The 22,729-nt window shown below is 50.0% G+C and overlaps 1 protein-coding gene across 4 annotated transcripts; it reads right to left on the bottom strand.

The window, feature by feature from the left end:
- Positions 1-50: 50 nt before the first annotated feature.
- osa (trithorax group protein osa) lies at positions 51-22,542 on the bottom strand. 4 transcript variants are annotated; one of them, XM_065310228.1, is made up of 11 exons: positions 21,388-22,542; positions 17,833-18,060; positions 17,707-17,766; positions 9,074-9,203; positions 6,828-7,763; positions 6,586-6,764; positions 6,364-6,408; positions 5,925-6,113; positions 4,726-5,857; positions 2,876-4,644; positions 51-2,815 (listed from the first exon to the last, which is right to left on the bottom strand). In XM_065310228.1, the coding sequence occupies exons 1-11, from the start codon at positions 22,045-22,047 to the stop codon at positions 2,048-2,050; spliced, it is 6,096 nt and encodes a 2,031-aa protein (XP_065166300.1). In that variant the 5' UTR covers positions 22,048-22,542; the 3' UTR covers positions 51-2,047. The 4 variants fall into 4 exon arrangements, with proteins under 4 accessions (XP_065166300.1, XP_065166299.1, XP_065166301.1 ...); XM_065310227.1 differs by having other exon boundaries at positions 51-2,818; positions 21,388-22,540; XM_065310229.1 differs by lacking the exon at positions 6,364-6,408 and having other exon boundaries at positions 51-2,818; positions 21,388-22,541.
- Positions 22,543-22,729: the final 187 nt, after the last annotated feature.

The following is a 22,729-nucleotide window of genomic DNA, read 5'->3' as shown; positions in this document are numbered from 1 at the left end:
TTGTTTTTCACCCGCATTCATCGTGTTTAATGTTAAGTAAAAGATCGAAATTTATTTAGCATCTTGTCTTTACTTAACTTACATAATTAATGCAATCATAGTACATAAGATGGATTATACCTACAGCCAGAAAAATATCACCACATATTTTAAACTACGCTTTGAGTCTCTAGAATTCGACTGCATCTATTTTATAGCAAGTTTTGCTCATTTGTGTCTTGCACACATCAACGTGCCACCATCTCTCTCTTAGCTACCACTAAAATAAATGTTCCGGGGTGTGAGAAATAGCGCGACACCGAGACCGCATTATATAAAACATTTGTTTTCACTAATCGCGCCTTCGGTCCGAAAACGAAACTCCACTCCGCATTTTGTATAAAAAACACCATAGTCGTTTGCAAGTATTAGTATTATTTTTTCCGTACTTCCTTTGTACATTTATTTAATCATTATGAGACATATATATTTTGTTTGTTTGTTTTTTATATATAAAGCATTCGCACAATTAATACAAAAGAAAACCACGTCGTCGTCGTCGTCGTGAGAACGCGAAACTCCGCCAACTAAAATAGCAAATGTTTATGGAAACCGAGTCGTCGAGGAGTTTGTGGTGGTCGCACTAACGAGAACGCAAAGAAACAACCGAATTGCGGGTAGAAACAGTAACCAGACATTGTACACAAGACTATTTTTTGTTTGTTTATAATTATGACGCTTCTGGTGAGAGTGAGTGAGTTGGTATCGCATGTCACATTTTGTAATTAACATGAATTCGTACTTCGCCCGCCCGGTATGATCCTGCGCTTCGCATTTAGCAGCAATTTAGTAAGTAACTAGATCCAGCAGTATTTCAGTCTTGTGGTTACGAGAGTTGGGAGGAACAACTTTCAGCATCGTCATCGTCATCATCATCGTCGCCAATTCGTCGTAAGTATTAAAATGTCTCCATGTTCTTCAGTTTTATTCCCTCGATTTATTAATGTTTATAGCAGTATAATAGTTTGCCTTTCGTCGAACTTGTGCGCCGACCAACCAAGTATGCGAATTGTAGTTCATATGTGATTATACCCCCTCGCTATCTTAAAATTTCATTAAATATGATACAACTCAGAGCGTCGAAAAACATTTTTATACATAGATATCTCGTCTCTAACTAATCATCACCATCCGCCACTTCATCATCGTATCGCCATTTTCGTATTTAATTTACAATTTGATAAATCGCCTAAAACACACACCGCCTCTCCTTCATCATACAAAACTATCAATATTTTTACGTGTGCAGCTTCAACTTACAGAGGGTATACAGCACATACTCAACCGAAACGTGTACTTCTTCACATAATCGTATATTGTGTGTGTTGTGTGTTTTTCTTTATCTGTTTTGTTATCTATATATTTATGTAATATATATAATTATCATATCCCAATGGCAGGTTGGCCACCACGCGACATCGGCCGCTCCCTCAGTCCGGTCAGGTCTAACCATCATCCACCGTCAAAAATAATAAAAAATAAAAATTATAATAAAAAATAAATACATAAGTAACATGGATGTTAAACATTTCCAAAAAAGACTTCCTTAATTTACAAAATGGTACATGGATTACATTTCGTGTATGCGTTGTTGTTGGGAGATACTTTCTGGGTGTTTGATGGTTGTTGCTAGTTTCGTTCGCGCGTCTCAAATTTCTTGCAAATCGTTCAATCACGTGTAGGCGTGTATGGTTGTATGATGCTTTATTAAAATAAAATGTGCGGACGCGTATATCATGTACCTCATGTTTGTTTCTTTGCTTAACTACTGTGCCGTCGCCGCCGGCCGGGAGGCGACGGCCCGAGATGCGCCACTAGTTTTTTTTTTTTGTAGTCCACGGTCCACGCTCCCCGCTCGCGCACTGTCCGTCGTGAAATTATGATAATAAAAGTCCGCAGTCACAGTCTATACAGGGAAGGTTCTGTACACGAGTCTCTTAATTTAGTTAGCTTAGGATCAATTATTCTGTACAGTATATCAATTTTCGTAACACCTACAAGGGAAAGATTAGCTATGGGATATTTTGTAGAGCACTTTAGAGAGTAGCAGAGCCACCTGCTGGTCGAGGATCTGGCTCATGACGAGCGCTAGCAGGCGCGACTCCTGCTGCACGAGTAGCGGCCGATTGTCGGCGTGCTCGGCGAGGAATACCAGCGTCGAAGCGGCGCGTCGCAGCATATCCAAGCTGGTGCCCATTGAGTCGGGGTTCTCGCGCAGCGCTGAGATGCCGTGCTGGTTGGCGACGCCGAGCGCACTCTGTTCGGCTTGTTCGATGAACGCCACCAACAGGGAGACGCACGGCTGCTGCATAGCGACGACGCGGGCCATACTGCTGTCGGCCGCTGCCAGGTAATGAAGCAGATTGATGGAGAACTCGCGCAGCACCTGATCCTCGGAGCGGCAAAGGTGCTTGGTGAGCACGGCGCATAACCGCTCGAGTCGTGAGAAGGGTGGTGTGGCGATCACTAAGTCAACGTTGCTGTTTGTCACGCAGAGTTTACACAGCGCCTCCAAAGCTAACCGCTGCGGCGAGAGTAGCGACGAAGGACCCACAGATGGGAAGGGGTCTTGACCCTGGGCTGAGGGACAAATCGCCCAATGTAGCAGACCATCAAGGAATGGCCGCGCTACCTCTTCAGGGTACAAGTCCAAATCAATCTGGCCGGCGATATTCGCCACGCACACGAGTACGTTTTCCCTTATCTGCAGCAAGAAGTCCCACCACCACTCGCTTTCACCCTGTAAGCTGCTGCACGAATCGGCAAAATCTGCGTCCTCCTGAAACGATAAAACTTAGCAACACCGAAAAAAACACAATAAGTCATATATTAGTACCTCTCTATCGTAATTTCTCGTTTTTTGTGCCCTAATTGGATGATCGTGGTGCAGCAACAAGAGTTTACCGACCATGCCTAAAAAGACGACGCTTTTGCTGAACTCCATCTCGTTGCCCGGCACAAAGGTGAGACTTCTGAGAATGTTCGAGATACAGACGCAGCGCTTAGCGATGCAGTCCTGGCTCTCGGTGAGCAGCGCCAGACTGGCGTCGTCGCGCGTATACGCTTCGTCCTCGTAGTCGGACATTCGACGACGTTTCAACTTGCCAGCGATATCGCGCACCTTAAATTTAGACAACGCGTCCTCTTTTACAGCGCTTTCCTCACCTTCACCGTTTACACTGCTGTTCATGTTCAGATCTACACTTGCCACCTTTGCGGCGTCATCATCGTTCGACTGCTCGTTGCAGTTCACCGTTTCACTGTCCTTTGCGTCAACCGGTGCCGCACCCACCTCCACTTTCGTCTTATTCTCGCCTTCCGTCGGCGGCGAATGTTTCTCCTCCTCTTTATCCGGCTTAACATCCGCATCGGCTTCCATTTCCTCGGGCGTGTCTTTCTTAATTCGAGATATCACATCACTTATTGTTTTTGTCCTACGTTTTTTGTCACACGGTTTATTAGTCGGAATCACTTCGGCCGGCGGCGATTTGCACTGTGCAGATTTGCTGACCACCGAGTCCACCGTCTGCGAGTGCAGGTCCAACGGCTCGTCCTTTATTTTCACCTCGCCAGCCTCACCCGGTTTCTGGTTGTCGATCGCCAGAGGATCAACTTCTTTGTTCGTTTGCTGGTTGGATTCGAGGATGCGATTAAACGGAATGCGCCCGAACTCCGCCTGGAAAGTCGGCAGAATGTGCTCGGCGGTTAGATACCAAGGATCCGTAGAGATTTCATCCAACAAATTTATACCCGCGACATCGCCCTTACAGTCCCACTTTCTGTGATGGTCCCAGATAAAGATTTCCTCGTCTTTCTCGACTATCTTTACCTGTAGGCCCTTGCGACTCGCCATTGTGTAGTTGTTCACCTTATGAAGGACAACTGTTCGCCTCGTGGTATCCAGCGGCGTTACTACCGCACCCAGATCAACTTCCTCGTCCTCCACCGCTTTGACCGCCGTTGTAGGGCAAGGTACGTCAAACATATCCGTTAGGGTTTTGCGGAAGTGTTCAAGCAGCAAGTCGAGAAGGCCAGGCCATTGTGTGAGGCCGAAATAACTGATCGCCGAATCATCGTACAACAATACCGTCAACACATCCAAGGCAAAGACGCTCTCGGCGAGCAGACCCGATCGTAAGCACATAATGATCCTCCAAGCGTCGCAGGGACCGACGTCCGCACGACATAACCGTTTACGCCGATACAGCACCGGCTGTGTAGCTTCCACGCTATCGGGCGGGAAGGTAATCTCCCTTTTGGGTACTTGCCCTTGCGGGTACGGTCCGGGAGTGGGTGATGGGCTAGGCATACCCTTGCCTCCTGAAGGTGGCATCATATTAAACGGTTTCCCTGGTCTTGGGCCCATCGGTGGTCGCAGAGGCGAACTTTGACCCACGCCAGGTGTTGGCATAGGTGACCATTGTTGAGGTCCCTGCGGTGGGGGTAAAATCGTTTGATTTGGAGTGTAGGGGTCCCACTGGTTCGGCGGGCGTATCGGACGCTGTCCTTGATTCCACGGCTGGCCGGGAGCTGGACCCGGACCACCTGGGCCTGTCGAGTTGGCAGGGTATGGTCCTCGGAATTGGTTGTTATTGGACCATCCACCTACGATACCGGCAGAAGAAAAAAACAAGTGTAAGTGATAAAATACACCGATGGTTGTTTTGCAAGAAGCTTAATACGTACCATATATCGGCGGTCTTTGAGGTGGACCATAAGGGCCCGGTGGAAAGCCACCTGGTGGCGGTTGATCCTTAGCGAAATCTGGATGTCGTCGAGGTGGCGGCATAGATTTGTTAGACGGTGGACCACCGGGATATGCGCCCGGACTAGACGTCGGTTGATCAGGACGATAGTAATCCTGTTGAGGTGGATAGGCGCCAGTAGCGGGCGGTTGCGGCGGTGGACCCGAAGGCGGAGGACCACCATGTGTTGCCGGCGGTTGATTTGGTCCACCAGTAAACGCAGGTCGCGGTGGATAGCCGCCAGATGTAGGCGCGGCATTCATGTTATAACGACTGTATGCATCAGGTGGGCCACCCTGAGGTGGTGCGCCCGGCTGACTGCTGTTGGGGCTAGCCGGTGGGGCATTGGAATCTGTAGAGTATGGAGGGTAGACGGGTCGCGTTTGCGGATAGTTCTGCCCACCCGGATACGGCGAATACTGATCTGGCGGTGCCCCCGGCCCACCCTGGCCAGGGCTAGGTGGCGGGTATTGGTTGTAACTGCCCGCCTGGCCAGGGTAATTCTGGCCGGGCGGCCGCGGCGGTGTGCCTGTCGGGAAGGGCGGGTGTGCACCGCCCGGGAAAGGACCTCCCCTCGGAGGCGGACTCGGTGAAACATCATCGAATGGATTCGAGACGCTCACATTGTCAGCGGCACCAGCAACCGGAGTAGGCCCCGATGGCGCAGCATTACCCAAATGATTAGAACCTGCAGAACCTCCATGTGGAGATGGAGCGTTGGCTTGTGATGACGGCCGTTGCTGAGGAGTATTGTATTCTGGATTACTACCGGGCGGATAACCATAGCTACCGTAACCGTCCATTGACGCACCGCCCGAGCCTTGAGCGGGAAAGCTGTCTTGCGAGTTGGACGAGCCAGGTGACGGCACAGAGGCCGCCTTGGCGCTCTTCTTCTTCGATGTGCTCTCTACCTGATTGATAATCGGTTGTGGGTCAATACCACCCCGATCAAACTGACATTCATAGGCGAGAAGATTTTTGGTGTAGTGTTTACGCAAAGTATAGGCGGCACTCGACGACGCACCAATACCCAACATACCAGCGATATCCTTCCACGTCTTGTTCTTTGTCACCTAGAAGCACGCAAGAAAACCCCAAACAGTGAGCTCACTCTTTCAAATGTCAAACTGTTTTATTTACCTCCATGAAACCACCGCGATCCTTCACAAACATGTACAGCCGGAAGAGATCGAGCGGGTTCTTCGAGATCGTCGGACACGTTGTGATCGGTGTGCGGCGCTCCTCCATAAAGGCGAGCAGCTTGTCTAGCCATCCTCGGCGATCCGGATTGTCGTCCATTTCATACAACTTGCCGAGACTATCCGTTTTCTGTAAAGCATTAGATGTTAGCTGGCTTGCCATTGAAAGCGACGACATGCAAGTGCACTTTAGAATTATTATAAGCGTAGTGAGCGCAATCCTAACATGCTAATACTACTCTGAAGGGCTTATTTTGAAACGTGAAAGTTTTAATGTTGATTAATTTTGAGTTATAGCCCATTTAGGATCGATACACATTTCCCAGCGTTAGTAAGTGGTAAGCGGTTAACATCAATAACAGTAATTTATTTATATAAACCTTTGAACGGTAGGTTTCCTGAGGTGGCTGATGAGTGTTAAATACCTGTAAATAACCATCGAATGGTTAGCAAACACACATTTATTTATAATGTAGCGCGAAGTGCTTTTGTTTGGCCGTGTTTTCGTTTGCGTGTTCGGTGTTCAAATTGATTGTTTCTGTTGGTGTTATGTTGATTTTCGAATCGTTCAGATTGTGTTCGAGCGGTAGAATGATACTTACTGGACTTGCAGGGGTGCGTGGCCAGCTGGGACTGCTGATCTCGTATTCTTCGTGCATCGAGTTCATGCTCGCGGCACCTGGAGAAGGCACGGTACTCTGAGGCGTCGTGGGATGGCTGTAGTGGCCCATGTCGTTCTTGCGGGACTTGGGCGTCGTGCACTGCGGATCCTCGCCGGACGCTGCACGAAACGAAGGGCCGTTAGTTGGCGATGCCGGCACAAAGGAATAGCTAGAATCATTACCCGCAGAAGCGTTGGAGAGGGTCGACTGCTGTGAACCCTCGTCAATCGGCGTGCCATCGGGACCAGTGGTGACGACGGATGTCACCGAACCACCGGCGGCTGAGGTCACATGTGTGCCCATACCACCACCGGCAGTCGTCGTGATGCCGTTGTCCATCATCTCGTGTGGCGGCGGGCCAGCGGAGAGCGGATGATGCGAGTTGGGCGTAGAGGCAGGCGGTGGCATCGGCCCACCGTCATGCGGATGGTTATTTTGTAAAAGCGGGCTGGTCGCCGGCGGCATGTTAGGCGGGCCCATACTGGGCGGCGGACCCATGCCGCTGAGGTGATGGCCGACCGGTGGTGGGCCCATGTGATAATTGGTCGGCGGGCTAGGGCTGGGCGGCATCGACGACGGCGGCGTGCCGCCGAAGCCCATCTTGTTGTGTAAATGCTGCTTGAGGTAGTGCGGCGGGCGCTGTGGGCCCGACGAGGGCGAGTTGGGCGCACCAGCAGGCGGCGGTGGTCCGCTGCCGCCCTTGCCCGGCGCGGCCAGATGATTGCCGGCACTCACCGGCGGCCCACCAGGCCATGGCTGCTGGTACGGCGGAAATTGCGGACTGTGATTGGGCACGCCGCGGTTCGGGAAGACCACCGGCTGCGGGGGCATACTATTGTTCGGCGGCGGCTGCGACGCCGGTGGGCCGTAGCCCTGGTTGGGGTAAACAGGCCGTGCCGCATATGCGGCAGGCGGGTACTGCGTATTCGGCTGGTAGATCGGCATTTGCTGCTGCCCAGACGACGGCTGCATGCCGGGGTGGCCCTTGTACGCGCCGTGCATATGTGGCGGTGGGTAACTGCCTTGAGTCGCCATCGGAGAATGGCTTATTCGTGTCGATCCACTACCATCTGATTGACCACTTGATGGACGCGGAGGCATCGGAATGTTTTGTTGTCCTGCAAATCGCCACACACAAATTATTCAATTATTAATGCTACACTTAAGCGCGCGTTAATAATTAAATAAAATACGATTTCGCCCCTCGCTGGTTTGTCGTCGTTAACAATCAAAATCGCCCCCATAAAAGACACGCTTCTAAAACGGGGCGCAGAGAAATAGAAATCGAATCGGCGCATAAAAATAAACGCTACGACTCGAAATAAAATGAAATAACAGCGCGAGCGGCTGCGAGAGGTGACAGTTGCAAGCGCGGCGTTCGATCGCGCGACGTGGCAGCGGGCGGCGGCAGCGTCGGCGGCACGACGCCGTTCCTCGTAGCCATAATATTTCCGTGCATTGTAGGCATCCGTGCCTTGCTGGCGATCGATATGCGATCCAGCCGCTCCTTGCCGGTTAATAAACCAAAAAGCGTTTGCAACAGAAGCAATTTCTGATCTTTTCCAATCGCGCGCTGCCAATAGTGCCATAATTCACGCACCGATTACAAACAGATACACAAAATAAAAACAACAAACAAAAAAAACTATGAATGGAGAGAATTTATCACCTCGAAAATAAAATAAAAAATGTGCGCACGTAAACCGCTCGTTTACTATCGAAACTTTTGCGCTCGTACAGCACGCAGGAAAGCCCGCGTGCATAAATTATATACCCGAAGTGTTACTTGCAGCAATGTAGAACAAAAACAAACAAATATAGAAACATTACATCGGCGCGCGTCAATGAAATGCAAGTGACAGTAAAATCCCACGTGCCGGCGGCGCCAAAGACGTACGACGTAGTATTATTTTATTATTTAATACGAGGACATAGCGGATGTAGGTTTGGGGAATAAATAGGGATCGGGGGCGGCTTAACGCGGCCACCGGCAGGCTGCTGCCAGGCAGACGGTAGACACTAAAACTGCACCGCCGACAGGATAAACGCCGGACTCGTGTCTTCGTTTTGGGTGGCTGGCAGCCAGCCGACACCACCACCGACACCACCCACAACCACATCAGCATCACAGGCGGCGCACATTGCCATCGTAAAACCGCGCACGGCTGTGTGGGTGAGTGGGTGGCTGGTTGGCGACGCGCGGGGGTGGCCCCGAGTTGTATTCTCACGCGGCGCGCCGGCATGGGTTAGGGTAAAATCCGGAATGTTCGTAGTAAAATGTAGGTCAATGTTGAGGAGAGAGACCCGCATTTTATCGAACACATCCGCGTCAATGGGAAGAGACGACACGTGGTTGCAGCTGAGGGAAATCATCAAATCCACGTGACACACGTGGCACGCAAATCAGCGCACACACGCACACACTCACCTACTGCTGGAGACATGGACCTGGAACCTGTCGAACCCGTAGGGGAGGGCGTCGGCCTCATCCCCTGCGAATTCGGCGTACCAGGAGCCGGTCCTCCCGAACTATCATTGCTGTTTCCACCGCTTAAGTCCTGCAATCAAAGCAAACACCAAAATTAATTCACAAACTCCCACTGCATGCCCATATTTATTTAAGTAGTTTTCATTCATGCAAGTGCTGTGTTATCGTCGGCTGTTTATTTTTTTATTCTCGGCGTTCAGCTGTAAATTTTCCATTGTTACATCATGCTGCGTTGCAGTTCATGAATTTACAACAACGACGCGCAGGATTCGAATGAAAGCTGACCGAATAAAAAAACAAACCGAATAAAAAGTCATCATCGGCTCAAAGTGACAAAGTGAATAAATAAAATCACATTTCGCAATTCCAGAGCGTGTATAAAACGGTAAACTTCCCGGTGTACCAAAAAGGAGCGATGTGTACACACAACATGCGTGTGGCGATGCAGCGAATGGATTGATGCAGACAAACAGGTTACCTATATTCAGAAATTTAAATGGCCATTACAAAGCCGACCTTAATGGGGACAAGGACGTTTGTGTGCGAGAGTTATCTTCGGCGGTAATGCGCAAAAACCAAAAACAAGTTAGAACTTTTCCTGAATGCAGGAATAAGAAATCACGTTCCAGCAATAAATTGAGCGCAGAGGCAGCACGAGGAGATAAAACTCGGAAACAATCCGTGGATTTCGAGTTAATGCCGCAACAATGGACCGTAAACGCACGCGATCTCTCGCAATACATTTGAATGTCTCCCGAGTCGTTATTACGACTTCCACACACATTTTACTTACTGAATGTAAACAAACAACGAACGCATCGCCATCAACACATATCACAATGAACTTGACATCCCACACTCGAGCAAAAAACTTATTTCTCGATCATCGAAATTTCTTGGCCAAGGCTGGCTGATGATGATACTGATATATTAAATATTATGTCACAATTCCGAAAATAACCGGGACCGCCGACCTTGAATTGCTGATATTTATCATTTTTAATTCATGCTTTTCGGATTCGTAGTAAATAATAAATGGAAAGTGCATGCATATTAATGGGCGTATTAAAATTTAAATTTAACGCGCGTAGCGAAAATTTACTATTTGTTTACACAAATATGTAAATCATCGAGCAATAAACGAATCAATCGCTTGTTGTTCCCTGGCTGCGTTGCCATATTTATTAGCGCTGAACTCTAGTGGAAACCCCCCTGGTGCCTAGCCGGCGAACAAACAATTTAATAAATGCACATGCCACATCTGCTGCGGTTTCGCGTCGGCTCTGGAGACGAGCTTAGTTCGCGGAGAGAACGACCACCACAAACACATACCGGTTGCCGGCGAGCAGTATCCAATCCTGAGCGCGCGCCAGCAGCGCACCGCGGCCAACAACAACGTCGACGTCGAAGCGGGCCGGTTTATTCCCGGCCAGGTAAGCCGCGAACCGGTGGAGGAAGTCGTGCGGCCACGGCTACGCCGTCGACGGGCAGGCACACAGCGTTGGCGGGATATTTCGAAGAGCCGCACGCAACGCACACATGCACACACATACACATGCGCCGCGCGTGATGCACACGCAAATCCTTGCCCCTGGTGGCGGCGTGTAATCAGTCAGTCAGTCACGAACGCACAAAACCACACACATGGCACATCGTGTCCCTCCTTGTTAAAGTTTATATTTTCGACAATTTTCGGTTGCACACTGAACTAATCAAACACGCGGGGGGCTGGCGCAAAGTAATCACACAACCGGCACATACGATACACAACCGCGACTTTTCCTTAGAGCGCCTTGTATTTGAAGTGATAACGCGAATGCTTTCGATAATTTTCCATGCTTTGCGGGCGCGCCGTGTGCGAAGAAACGCCGCCGCCGTAAGGCGAGCGGTAGGCTATGCGAGAGAAATAACAGGCGCACACACTGTGGAACTGTGGCGCGCAGCAGCGAGCGAGCGAGCGCACAACGCCGGTGGAAGACCGGAGCGAACCAAGCAGCGCGCACACAACGCGCAACGCTCGGCACGATGCGAGCGCGTATCGCCTCACGCGCACACAGTCAACAAGGATAGCGGACGCGTACGCTGTATGGCTGGCAAGCGCGCGCGGCAGCAAGGGACGAGACCGTGGGGTTCGGTTGGTGTTCGGTTCCTCCATTCGTTCGACCGCACCTAGCCGACCAGCGCCAGCATGCGCAGTTGCCAAGTCGCAGCCCGCGCACACAACTCTCCAAAAAACCGAACGCGCCAGGCTATTATGAAACGAAACGAGCGGACGCGCACCGCTGGAAAAAAACCTCCGACGAACGAACGGGCAGCAATCGAGTGCGCTGCTGCTGCTGCGACGAGCCGAGAACCAACAACCAGCGAGTCATGCATGCGGCATAGTATGGCATGCAGCAACAATAATATGCAGCGCAGCACGTAACGAGTACGCAACGAGCGTCGAGACTTGCAACGATGTGGTTTTTGGTTTTCCTTCGCCGCAGCGAGCGACCAGCGCGAGCTCTTTTCGAAACGTTTACGATTATTATTATTTCTTCGGATGGACTTCACGGACGCTGCGCGGGATAATAAAAATAAATAAAAAATATATAATCCGAACGCGTTGTCAAAGGACGAGTCATTTGTCAAGCGGAGCGGATAGGACAAATTGCACTTGTTAAAATAAATCAAACGCGTGAAATTCAATTCGAAAAAAGCCCTATATCGCACAAAACTATTCCGAGGATAAACTCTAGTTGACTTTTATACGAAATGCAAAATATAAATTCATTCATAAAACCCAGCAGGTGGTCGATGGCACTTGCCTTCCCGACATACCGCACACAACCACCGCGCATTTTCTCCCCTTTCGCTACAATCATCATACATGGTATGCAAAACACCAACTTTTTTATGTAGGTCTTCGGTGGATGACTCCAAACAGCTGTGCGCAACAACATTAAATACCAAAGTTGTTGGTGAAAACGCTTACTAGTGCGCCCAAACACATCTCTCTAAGCAAATTCCCGCGACTGTAAAGCACGTGCGTACTACTACGTTAAAAGATTGACCCAGATTAGAACTGAACATTAGGGTAGGTCCGAGAGACGCCAATTTATTTTCAACCCAAGCCGTCATCTGGCCCCGCCAGCCAGTTCAATAGCACCCGATCTTAATGTAAACCAGCGTCGAAGCGCGCGCGGGATGCCTAAACACACAGGGAAGAAGAAGTGTTGGTGGTGGTGTTGGTCGGGTATATGTAACAGAAGCAGCAATGCTTGAATGTCGGCGGCGCGGGCGCGAGCCATTCAATGACGACGATTTACGACTGTTGCTACTCCTCTCCTCTCCACATAGAGTGCACCTTCCGCATTGCGAGCTTATATAAACTCTCTCGTGAACGCATAAATACGGCACCATCGCGTGCGTTTTGTTCCAGTTGATCACGGTGTGTGAGCCGCGAGTGTGGGTGCGAATATCGGAATCGTGCCGGCGCTCGCCCGGCGTCATTCATCATTCATCGTGGATCGACGATTTTACATTGTGTACGAAGCGTTTGAATATTGCATGCGGAGCTTTGAAGTTATTGCGACGCAATCGATGTCGATATAGAGTATACCTGGCGTTATCCCGAATGATAGATCGCTACAATGAGCACACGACGAAACAATGCTCAACAAATTACTCGATAAGCAAAAGTTCCGAGCGCGGCATAAATTGTTTAAGCGCGTTACAAACTTGCACCGCGCGAGTAAATTAACGACGAGTTTATGACTGGAGAGGTAACATACCAAAGTGTAGTGCGCCAGTGCGCGCACATCGCACATGAAAGGGAAATGATTTTACAGTTAACCCGGGAAACGTGAGTTTGCAGAGAGCTTGGCGCGCGCACCTCACGTCGCATGCGGCGGATTGGTGGTTTCCTGCATCTTCTCGCATCGTCCGTGCAGAAATGCAATGTACACACAAAAGCGCACATATACACAGCGTACACTACCAACTGGAGCGTCGCGTCGCCGGCGCCATCAGCTGATACACCCGTCCGTATAAAGTGTATAAACAAACAAATTACTACTACAGCGTGTGCGCGCGCCAAGCCAGACGAATGCATTATTCATAGCCGCAGCGTAAGCAGACGCGAGAGAGTGTGTGGATCCCTTTGAAGATGTATTGATCAGCTGATCAGCCGATTTCTGATACTCTTTTGCTTCGGAATGCGAATGAGCGCAACACGCGCGCGTCTCTCCTCGCATGTGTGGTTGTAGCGGCGTATGCGATACGCTATAAATAACGCCCGTCGTCGTCGTCACCGCCGCCGCCGCCGTCTCAAATTCGCCTGCAACTACATTCAAATATCCTTGAACTTGAAAGTGGATGTGTTCAAGAACTTGCGCACACAGAATTAAGTGCTACCGCCGGCATTGAAATACCAAAAAAAAAAAACTGTACTTGATTTCGTGCAATGAAATTTTGAGAATAATCCGTTGTAAAAGAGCTTTAAAGCTCTCATTATGTTGCCGCATTAGAACTCCTGGCTGACAGTAATTCCACATTGAGTAATTTTCTATTCAATCACACAGGCCATCGTACGCTCGTTAATTGCATAATTTAAACGGACGCTCAATTAAATTCAATCCACTCGTACTCGTACGAGTCCATACGTAATTACTTTGTAGCGCTGAAATTACAGCGCGCCTGCAATCGAACAGTTTGGCCTATTCAGAAAAACGTGCGCAATCTCCCATCGGGACGTATCAATGCACGCGTACAGCGCAAAAAAGCGTAAAAAACGACCTCAATTGTGTCACCGAACCGTCGCTTGTCGCCGAAATAGGGCCATACACATCATTCGAAGCGAGAGGGCAGGAAAAAAAAGAAGGCAAACGCTACCCTCTCGCACAACCCTACCGAGTTCTCCTCTCCACGGCGTGCACATGATGTGCGATCGGAACAGCCGCGTGCACAAAAGCACCCGAGTGGTGCTATGTGTGTACGGGTAGCCCTCGGCCCTTCCCGTGTCCCAAGCAGTATCCAAGCATCCCCCGACCGGCGGCTCACAGTGCCATTTTCTCCTTCCTCCGCCTGCCTGCCTGCCTTCTTCTTCGGCTTCGGGTTGTTTCATTGATGGCCTCGCGTTTGCATTCGCCTGCATGGCTAACCCTGACCTTAAAACCCCCGGCGTGGAGGAGGGTGGTATGCCGTGGCTGGCGCGTGGGGTGGGTTGCCGTTTGCCCGCTTTACAAATCGCAAATGTAAATTCAAGTTCACAAACATTGCGAGAACCACTCTCCCAGCAACAGGATCTTCTCTATGCAATGTGCAGCTAGTAGTATTACTAGTTTCGCCACTCGTCAGCGCACAATCTCCTCTCTTTATGTGTGTGCATGCGTTGCATTTGATATCATTCATCCGCGCCCGCTCGCCCTATTTACGAGCGCGCGCGGCGGCAATCATGTTGTTATTGATGGATTTCGTGCCGGATAAAACGTAAAATATTAATCCGCATAAAAAACAATGTTCGCATTGCGCTGCGCGATGGTTTGAAAGGAAGATTCATCATTCTGCGCGCGCGGCGAACAAAAAGCAGAGATAATTTTTCGATAACAGCGGCGAAGTAGTAAAAGCGGCCCGTCGATATCGTGGCAATCTGCGTGCACGGGCCGAAAGGAAGAGACCACCTGCTAAGCGACTGAGCGAGTAGGAGACTTTAAGACATCCGGCAAAGTTAATTAATTAACAATGCAACGACGACCAGCCGAGTGACGTTCCCATTGTCAGACGGAAGCCCCGAACGGCCCCCCTAGTCAAAACACAACTCTGGGATTTTTATGGAAATTTGATCAATAATAGGCAAACGATTTTCGGTATGAAGAAATGCATTTTAAAATGAATTTATCATTGAAGCGGCGATGGCATGAGCGAAGTCGAAGCCACGGCAGCGAGAGGCCGGGCAGAGGCAGCAGCAGCAGCATAGCAGACAAAGGTTCCGAGAATGATAAATGGAGGGGCATTGGAGGAATATAGTCGAGTGGAGAATGTCCACGTCCTGGCTGACTGGCTCGGCAAACAAAGCGCGAGCCTGTACGCCAGAGCGAAAACGCAACCAACGGCGGGCAAACCACTCACGGCGCGCTCGCAAGCAGGCGATGAGCGAGCGAGTGGGACGGATGGCGCGCCGCTAATGCAACACGACGTACAGGCGGCGTACAGCCAGCCACGTACACGTACAGCCCGGCTCTAAATGCAGTGCAGTGTACTGTAGCATGCCACGTTGCCGCGCCAGCGTCGAGTTCAATCAATACCGCGTGCGCCGCTGCCGGCAAAGCCCAAGCCGGCGACGAGCTGGCAACCGAGGGGAGAACGCCATAGCCTGCCGCACGTAGCGAGGACGACCGCGCGCGCGGCCGGAATGTGGAAGCGAGCGAGCGCGCACCAAACGAGTAGGCTATCGAACGACCGCGTCGACGAGGCAGGCAGGCAGGCACAGGCACATTGCGTGCGCCGTGCGGAATTGCCAGCGACGGCGACTGGCGTGCCGGGGAATGGAACAGCATGAAGCTGCATTTATATCGCGCAAACATAATACATGCCAGGCGCGCCGAATGCAAACTGCCAGCGCGCTGCTAGCAGGGCAGCCCGTTTGCCGTAATATATTGTTTTAGCGCTACACTGTAAACGTGTAAACTCAAACTCGAGCTACATCTCTATAAAGAACACACTTTACCTATCCGCTTCTCCATTATACCATCATTCCTCTATTCTTTTTTAAATTTTATTAAATCCCCTACTACTACTACTGCTGCTTATCATAATCATAACAATCGATCGCGAAATCACAAATGCCGATGCACAGCGTAGATAATTAATTAAACAATCAATCAATCAGTCAATGGAGCGAAAATCGCGCGCGCGCACACACAAAACAGCCTGGAAGCGCTAATTGTGAATTCATTGCCGGCTATTGTGCCGCCGTCAGATAATAAAGCCGAGGGAATTGCGCTCGCCAGATGGGTCAGCGCAGATTAGAAGCACGTGCAATTAAATCTTGATCGGCTACAATGACCGGTACCGGCGGCCGCCACCGCCGTCGCTCAGTCATCGTTTGCTGTGCGACGACTGCTTTACTAAATTATTTCTCTGGAGTAGGCTATCCGCTGCAAAAACAGAGCGCACGCCGTAAAAGTCGAGCGGAATAGCGCCTTTATTGCGGCGTCTGCCGCGGAAAGCGCCATAAAAGCAGCTCGAAACGAGCGCCGGCTCGAATAAAATATAACGCCGCCTCCGATATCGCCGCTTGCAGCACCGTGGAAATATGCGCAATTGCAATTCGTAACCGTTATACACTTTACATTTCGAGACGCAGACAACAAAGTGTCATTGCAGGCCGATATCGCGCGAAATCCAATATCGGAGACGTACATAATAATATGAATCGATAATTGCTATATTTAGACGGCGCATGAATCATTGATGACATACTTGAATGGTTTGCGAGCCTGCACGTCGTCCAACACACACACACACGCACACATCCTCAACAGGTAAAACGCGCGCAAATGTACTTGCAATTAGTGCACGCTTATTAAATCATAAACAATTCCCGCGTGTTTTGTGTTTAATCGAATGATAATCGTAACAATGTTGACGCGGGCGCCGACTCTCGCAGACAGAGTGATTAAATCACTCGAACTTATTCATGATTAATCACACAGTCAACATGCGAGGCGCGTGGAGAGCGAAACGCGCGGTGGTAACTTTACTCAATAATGCAATGTGTGCAATATGCATTGTATTGTGTAATGCGTGTGTTTGTGTGTGAGTGTGCCCGCGCGCTGCACGACATTTACCGCAGGTCAAGAGCGGTCTAATTATTCACGATTATGCAATTTCTCCACGAGCTGCACCAACACCACAGTCTTGAATCGAGAGCCAATACTCATTGATCTTGACGCTTGACTTTTACTTGTTTGTTTGCAAGTATAACAAGTCTTACTAGATTACCGAGCGCGCGAACCAAGTAAATACCAAGTTGTGATGTTATTAAGTGTGCGCGTCGATCGATTTGAATCTATAATTCAAATTAAATGAGGCAGAGCGTGGCGTAGGAGCTGATTGAAAGCGAAAGTTGGATTGTTTCGGCGCGGTGCTACAATTTAAACTCGCAAGCGTCGCCGCGCAGGAAACACGCGTAATACGAAATCGATTGATGAGCGAACTGTGCGCGGGCGGCGTCGGGGCCTAGCAAATTGAGATGGATGAGCGACGCGTGCTCACGAAACTCTCTCGCAGAGGAGCATCGTGTACACGTGTAAAACGCTGACGCGGCGATGATTACGAATTTTGCATGCGATGCGAGGCGAACAAAGGCGGCGGCGGATGAACACCGCACGCCGGCTCGATTCAATCGCATCGATTTGTTTATTTACATTTAACGCCTCGAGCAACGACTCTGCAAAACGTTGCCGGTTGTCGTCATTGTCGTAGCTCAAAACGTGCGATCGAACACGATGATTAAACATGAATTTCCCATTGTGTACCCGGTTTTTTTCCTTCCCTCGATTGGATAGAGTAGAGAAAAAGTTACAACTTACCGCTTGATCGGGCCCATGGGCATTAGGAGTTGTTGGCTGTGATGGCCGATTTGGAAAACCCTACACAGACAAAAAAAAAGGACACGAACAAAAATTGTTTTTCTGCTGCCAGAAATAAGATATTACCTGATGTTGATTCGTAGGAGGTTGATGCGAAGGACTCGGCGGTAATCCAGGCCCAGGCGAATGACTGGGCTGTGAGGGTTGCGGCGAGGGTTGACTTACCGGCACCGAGGAAGGCGGTGGGCCAGGACTCCCAGGCCCATGTTGCCCAGGCGGGCCCGGCCACCCGCCTCTACCTTCACCGTAGCCAGGACTCGGAGCTGGTCCTCCACTGTATCCACCACCGGGCATCTGCAACAATCAAAACAACACAAGTAAATAACTGATTCCTAAAGTAGGCCATGAAGAGCGCAATTAAAACAAAAGGCGCAGATAAGCATCAGGTAGTCAATAAATTAGTATTTATGAGGTCGGGCGCGAGAGAGGAGACTCGTCGGCGCACAAGGACCCCGGAGGGGTCACACGCGGAATGACAATGGGTGTCTCTCACTCTCACTGACCTGCCCCACATCGCACACACACACACACACCAACACCCGGATGCATTTGCTTTTGCTCAAATAATCATCGGAGTCGACCGGCTGTGCCAGCACCACGTGTGTGTGTGTGTAAGTGTGGTAAGTAAATGGCTCATCGGATACGCGACCCAAAGCGGGCTGCTCTGTTCGTATGCGTTCCAATGTTCCAAAGTGTTTCGCCGTCTTCCACGTGCTTCGCTTTTGTAGTAGCAGCAGCAGCAGTGGCACGAGCACGACCGATATTATAAATCAAGTAAATACTCATTCAAGAGTAAATCCAACTTCCGTACCAACTACACCTGTAGTTCACACGCTACACGCTCCAGCAGCAGTGATATGTACTCGTATTAAACGTAAACTATTCACATGACGACAAGTTGGCGTTTATGAAGTATCAAAGTGTGAGATGAAAATGATGATGTGTTTAGCATTTTCAGGTGTTTCGCACACATCTCACGTGCGGCTTCTGCGTAAAATCCTCGTACGAGCATCAAAACGAAAGTGAATTGTGTGTGCTATGCATCGTAGTATACATAGTAAAATCGATAAAGAAATGTGTGAGAGTGGCGGGTGGTGGGCGCCCCTAGCTGCCTAGATAGATCTGATATTGAAATGGAGGCTCGTCCGCGTATGACAGCTCGTGATATGTTCGTGACGCGGGCACTGGTGGGAATCTCCCGAGTGCAACTTTACGACAATATTTACATGTGGAGCACATGCAAATGCGAAAACTTCCATTCCCCGCTATCGTTAAAATAACGCCGAGTTGCATGTACGCGAAATGCTCCTCACCCGCAGCCGAAAGGAAGCCACTTATCACTGCGATGTCTATCGCGCGTGCAACTCCACCAAAGTTCCGTCGTTCAGTGTTCTTCGGCGAAAACATTTCAAGTCGCCCGTTTGTTGCGTGTCTGCTTGTACTTGCCAGCAGCCAACTTTGTCACAATGTGTGCCTTTTCACAAACAGAGAATCGCAGTGCGCGCGTGGAACTTGGTAACTGATGCAAAAACTTTCGTCTTCGCCCACGTCAAGTTCAACCCGGGGCTGAAATCGAAGGCACATGCATCACCCAAGCGACGGCGGCGGCGGCGGCAGTGGCAACGGCTGTGGCGGGATTGTAAAGGTATCTCGTAAATGCGCCGCCACCCGCACCACCAAACCTATCCAACCCGCGCCGCTGCCGGCGTTTACGACAACATTCGCACCCACACAACCACCACACATCCAGCAGCAGCCACCCCCCAAACTCTTTACACGTGCTGCTGGCGGGCGGGCATCGCACAGTTGTACACTTATACGCGCGTGCACTTGTATGTCCTGCCGGTTGGCTCTCGCATGCACGACGTAAACCCGGCGAATGTTTGACGTCACGGCCCGTCAGCTGATTGCATAATAACAAAGTAAAGTGGGCGGGCGGCAGCAGTACTCCGTTTTGTTTGTGTGTGAGCAAACGCGGTTCAAGTTCAAGGACGGTCCTTGCATGTTTAACTACGCTTTTTATGCAATTAAAAATATATAGGAATGCGTGCGTCCGCACTGTATTCCTGCATGTGTGTGTGTGTGTGAGACACTTTCCGTCTGGGTTGTAAATAAATGACCGCGATGCATCGCAGCATTGGTCATATGCCAAGTGGGCGCCGCACGGAAGCGGAAGCACAGGCCGTCATTAGCATATCGACGTCGCGATCTCTGTGCACACACGTCGATTAGAGACGACGCGCGCGCGGGGCGAACACAAAGCACTAATCAATCGAAAACCTGCTGCGGCATGCCTCTGCAGTAGTAATTAAATCGGTTTGCGATTGTGTAAACTAGTCTAATCCATCAGCCTCAATCAATTATTCGCCGATTGCGAAAACACGAATTACACATATCCGCGTCTGATATTCATCATATCGATTACCCTGCGGGCCCTGGAAGGCAACCCTCAACCTTATAATTATTTCTACTATATCGGTCAAACGGAATGGCTTGAATGAACCGCACACCACAAGCCATCCCGTTTAATCCTATCGTGCCATAGTAGTGCACTGAAAGAACGAAGGAAAAAAAAAGCACGCTGTGTGTGTGTGTGTGTGTGTGTGTTGAATGGATGACCTGCTCATCAATAAACACGCGCGCATTTTTTTTCCGCTCCGGCCCACTGTTTTTGACCGCGTGTGAGTAAAATTTCGGACCGCGTATAGAGAGAGAAATGCCCCGGGCGTCACACTCGACCTGATTTTTTAATCGGCGGCGTTGGTGGTGGCTGCTGCACAGCAAAACGCATTTTTGGCCATCGATTTGCGTGCGCCACAACCCAATTTCGATTCATTTGCGTACAATTTCAACAAAATGAAACTAACACAATTACTTTCGAATTAAAACTGCATTGTGTGATGGCTCGCATAAATAAACAAAGTGGAAATAATTTTTTATTTTCAAACAAGAACCACTTAGCAGGCTTTGCAGACCGTCCGACAACACACATCAACGCTGACAGGAGAAAGCCGACGATTTATTTATGCGTGCAATAACTCGAATATTACACTTTTTCCACACTCACTCCAAACTCAATTAAACAAAACAAAAGAGCTGATTTTCGGCCAGCGCATTGCGAAACATAAAAAGCGTGCGTAATTATCGCGCGTAAATTATGTGTACACGTGAGATACCGAGCATTCGCACATGGGTACGCACACACACACACATACACCAATACGAGAGCATGACGCATAAATAAAACGAAAGTAATTGCAATATAAAATCGGCAAGAAAAACGAAAACAAAAAAGCGCACGCCGCGCCAGCGTCCTTGACCCTGTGTGTGTGTCTACTATTATTGCGGAGACCGTAAATAAGCGAATTGCGTTCGTTAATTATCCAACGAGTACATTTGTTGCCGTCGATACGTCTATTGTTTCGCCTGCTGCATTAAATATACCGGCTACAGATGTTCGGATTCTCGTCGTCGTTTATTCACAAGTGTTGTGCGCCGTTACAGAAAATCCGGAATTAGTGTTACATGAATTTTTGATTTCGTAAGTACATTTATGATTTTTTTCATTTGATTATTTAAAAAAAAATTGGGATGAAAAAAGGGGCAGTGCGGTCGACTTACAGCTTGATTCCGATATGAGGGCCCTCCAGGCGGGCCCGTAGCACCGTACGGTTTCTGCGACAGCCATCCCTGGTTGTACGGCGGCTCGTAGTACCGCATCGGCGGGTTGGAGCTCTGAAGCAACTGATTGAGCGTCGGCGTGGGGCCGGTGGCCTGCGAAATAGTCTGTCCCGATACCACGCGCGGCGGTTGCGGCTGCTGCGGCGGGAACGGCATCTTCGGCGGGCCGTAGCCGCCCTGGCGGTGCGCGAACGCGTGCATGCCGCCGTCGGCAGGGTTGAAACCGTACGCGTAATGCTGGCCGTCGGTGGGCGGCGGGCCCTCGGGGTGCGCGCCCGGATAACCGCCCGGCTCCCCACCGATCGGCCCCATCTCGGGCTCGCCGTGCGGCGGCGGCTGTTCGCCGGGCACGCCGACGGCGCCGCCACCGCCGGTGCCCCCGTCCTGGTGCCGATACTGACTCATCTCGACGGCGGCGTGAGCCTTCGCGCCGCCGGTGCTTTTGCTTTTCGCGAGCGCTACACTACTACCACTGCTGCGTACGCCACTCTTATCAGTCCCATTTTGCAACAGCGAGTTCCGCACGTTCAGATGCTGCTCCGGCTGCGGCTTGTCACTATTCACGTCATTTTGTTGCTTTTCGGCCTGCGTCGCAGCCATGTTAAGAAAAACGGCTGCGATCTAGCACGGGCAATCGTTGCCAACACCCCGCCGTTACACGAAGCAGCCGACGCTTTCCGTCATTTTTCACGCTAGACACGCACGCACAGCGAAGCAAACACATAATAGAGTAGTCACTATGCCGCTAACGCGATTCCGTAATGGTAGAAAGCCACCAAACTTTTTGAATAATCCGAAATGATGGACACATCTGACACACAACTTTAGTCCGTATCTACTCCAATAACACGAAAGGAGGTTATGGGTGACGGTACGGGATTCCTACGCGCGTCCGAAACGCACCGGGGCGCCGGGAATTTCCAAAAATTTCTGCGCTCGCGATATCCCGGAGCTGCGAGTACACCGATTTTCGAACAATTAGCACAACACTCGCGGGAAGTCAGACTCCCAGCGTGCAAAAGGTAGCAACGAGGTGGTACTACTTTTCGATATGGCTACGCCGCCACCATGTTGGCGCTAGCATTCGTAAACGCGGTTAGATTTTTCTGTCGAAAACAAGTGGCGCCAGATTCAAACTGGCACAAAGACGCAACGAACCATCTGAAGAAATTCACAAACAAAACTTCAAAACGATAATAATCCAAACATAAATATAAACCAACTTTCAAATTAAATAAATTAAACCTATCAGTTTTATATACATGCTTTCTTCTAATTAGAT

Source organism: Atheta coriaria, unplaced genomic scaffold, assembly GCF_025399875.1.
Source record: "Atheta coriaria isolate IRGN ID8LTWV9N9 unplaced genomic scaffold, Caltech_Dcor_3.1 hic_scaffold_8_pilon, whole genome shotgun sequence".
Taxonomy (NCBI): Eukaryota; Metazoa; Arthropoda; class Insecta; order Coleoptera; family Staphylinidae; genus Dalotia; species Dalotia coriaria.
The sequence above is the reverse complement of the archived record's forward strand: the minus strand, read 5'-3'. Positions and strand labels throughout refer to the sequence as shown.

Excerpts from the sequence above, each read along its gene's own strand:
- osa (XM_065310227.1), bottom strand. The coding sequence starts at position 22,047 with ATGGCTGCGACGCAGGCCGAAAAGCAACAAAATGACGTGAATAGTGAC. Across the intron at positions 7,764-9,073 it reads GTCCATGTCTCCAGCAGTAG|GACAACAAAACATTCCGATG; the intron begins GTGAGTGTGTGC and ends GGCGATTTGCAG. Across the intron at positions 6,765-6,827 it reads CCTCTCCAACGCTTCTGCGG|CGTCCGGCGAGGATCCGCAG; the intron begins GTAATGATTCTA and ends CGTTTCGTGCAG.